Below are 2,361 nucleotides of genomic sequence, written 5' to 3'. Positions count from 1 at the left end.
CCTAAATCACTCGTACGCACAACTTAAGAACAAATCTGTGCGTACGAACGGTTCTTGCATGAGGCCCATTGTTAATAATGTTAAACACTCTCACACAGTAAAAGAAAAAAAAAACTGTTACGCCCAAAATATCTTATTTATTGTTTTGTCATTTAAAAGAAGTTGTTTGTTTTATTGCAACCTGTATTTTATTTCAGTTTTCTGTTATTTGTTCAGTTGTCCAAAAAAGGTTGTAGTGTGAAATAAACTGCAATGGAGCGTGAAAACAAAATATGTGCCTGGTTGGAGATTGTCAGGGTTAGGAGGTGGGAATTTTTTGTGACACGAAGAGGGACCATCAGAAAAGTTTGGGAAACACTACTGGAATTATCATTAATTTTGGTCATATTTGAGTATTGCCATCATTGCAAGGCCAGTCTAAAACATTACATTTGTAAAACCAAACTGACCACTTTAAAATGTATACTCAGGTGGACTAGAAAATCCTGTATTTCAACATCAATGAAGGAACATAAAACTTTTAAAGAGATTTTTGTTTTTATAGCTCTAGTTTTAAGCAGAAAATTGATTTATAAAATCAACTAGAAGCATTTTCCTACCTTTCCCTTGTTTCCACATAATTTATTATCTGAGGATCCTGCAAGACAAAACACAAACAATATTACTGGCTACGTTTATACTTGTGTTCTCAGCTGGGTTAAAATCCCTAAAATTTCATACAACTAGGAGAACAACAGTGGTTTATATTTTAAAGGGGATTCATTTACATATATTTAGACAGTGTACAGATCATGGAGCRAATTGTGAATCATGGCAAAAAGATGACTGCATTGATGGATCATGAAACTAATGTTCAGACAATTAATTAAACCATAAATGGGTTGAGAGAAGGGAAGCTAACAAGGAGTTAGTGAGGTGTAATTAAAWTAATAAATGAAGTATTTTACTGATGAGTCTGATTGTTAGTATCAGCCCATGAAGCTACTACTTCTTGGGCTCTAGCAGGTAAACCTAGGCAGGGTCCTCTATTTGAACATTAAATTTGACAAATAAAAAATATAAATATGCACTATGATTTGTTAAGGAAGGAGCAAGCCATGAGGGCTAATGTCAAAAAAGCAGATAGGCAAGGATACCAAAGCCTTTTGGAAAGAGGTAAAAACTATTAATAATGGTAAAACCATCTCTCCTTTGCACAGTAGATGGCGCATCAGGGACAAATCTGATTGTAGATTTTTGGCAAYGCCACTAAAGCAAGTTATTTACCTGTGTACAGAGTGAATCCTACCAGGTTGACAATGTTCATATTGTAGAAACAAAGCTCATGAGAATTATCAAGCAATCAAAAAACTGTAAATAAATCYACAGGAATGGATCTTATTTTTGCTGAACATCTCACATTTGCAAGTTCGAGGTTAGCTCATCTTGCTTTGTGCTTCACTGGTTTTATAGTGCATGCTTTTATTCCTGACACCTTGACTGTTACACCAACCTAATCTGAAACCAACTGTTACAGTAGCTGCTTGAGCTGCAGTAAATAATATATAGTAGAAGAAGTGCGCGCTATGTTTAAATAGAACAAGAAGAAGCAGCAAACCCAAGCTCTTCTTGTCACCACCAACAGTGAGCTCTCCTGTGATATGGTATGTGTGTAAACCCATTTATTGTGTTTGGACCCAGCTGGTCCTTGTCCTGATAAAGGTTTGGTTTGCCAGAGTAAACGTGCTGTTGTTTGCAATGCTAAGAAAATAAGCTAAATAGGGCTCGGGTGTGTTTTGTTTTACTAAAGATGAGGAATAAAATGTAAAATAAACCAAACTTTTATTAACAAACAGAACAACAAAAGGCAGGACAAGCACAGGGAATAGCTGCAGCATGAGAGAGAATTTCTACCTTTTCCTCTGTCGACGCTCTCTGGTCTCATTTAAAAGAGCTGACTGTCAGATATTGTCCAAGATTAACCTTCAGGGTGGATGTAGCTGGCTTGCAGCCTCGCACCGATTACCTAGTCAGCGTCATCATTTACCCAGAATGCTTTGCTGTGCCAATAAAATGGCTCCGTCCATGTTATAATATATTTTAAAAAATTTACACAACTAAACAGCCTATAGTATTTTTACAGACTTTATTTTGCCATTAAAATATATGTTTATCAAATAAAGTTTAATGTTACAAGTAATTGTGGATCCCTTTAAATTAGCATTTTTTCTGTTGGATCAACTTGTAGCTAAAAAAAACTAGATTTTTTCCCCCCTAAATATAGCATTTTTGTGTTTGATCAGCTAAAGAAACAACTTAAAAAAGGAAATATTTTTAAATAAATCTAGATACCGCATAGCGGTTTTATATACTGTATGACCC

The 2,361-nt window shown here is 35.2% G+C and overlaps 1 protein-coding gene across 1 annotated transcript in view; it reads right to left on the bottom strand.

The window, feature by feature from the left end:
• Positions 1 to 2,361, bottom strand: part of LOC106525307 (interferon-induced very large GTPase 1) — a 20,660-nt gene that overhangs the window by 9,536 nt on the left and 8,763 nt on the right. The window contains exon 4 of the mRNA XM_014019493.1: positions 600 to 637. Within this exon, the coding sequence (XP_013874947.1) occupies positions 600 to 637 (38 nt within the window). The remainder of the gene's footprint in view (positions 1 to 599; positions 638 to 2,361) is intronic.

This window comes from Austrofundulus limnaeus, unplaced genomic scaffold (assembly GCF_001266775.1).
Source record: "Austrofundulus limnaeus strain Quisiro unplaced genomic scaffold, Austrofundulus_limnaeus-1.0 Scaffold223, whole genome shotgun sequence".
NCBI classification, from domain to species: domain Eukaryota; kingdom Metazoa; phylum Chordata; class Actinopteri; order Cyprinodontiformes; family Rivulidae; genus Austrofundulus; species Austrofundulus limnaeus.
Note: the sequence above shows the minus strand (reverse complement) of the source record. Positions and strands in the feature narration are given on the sequence as shown.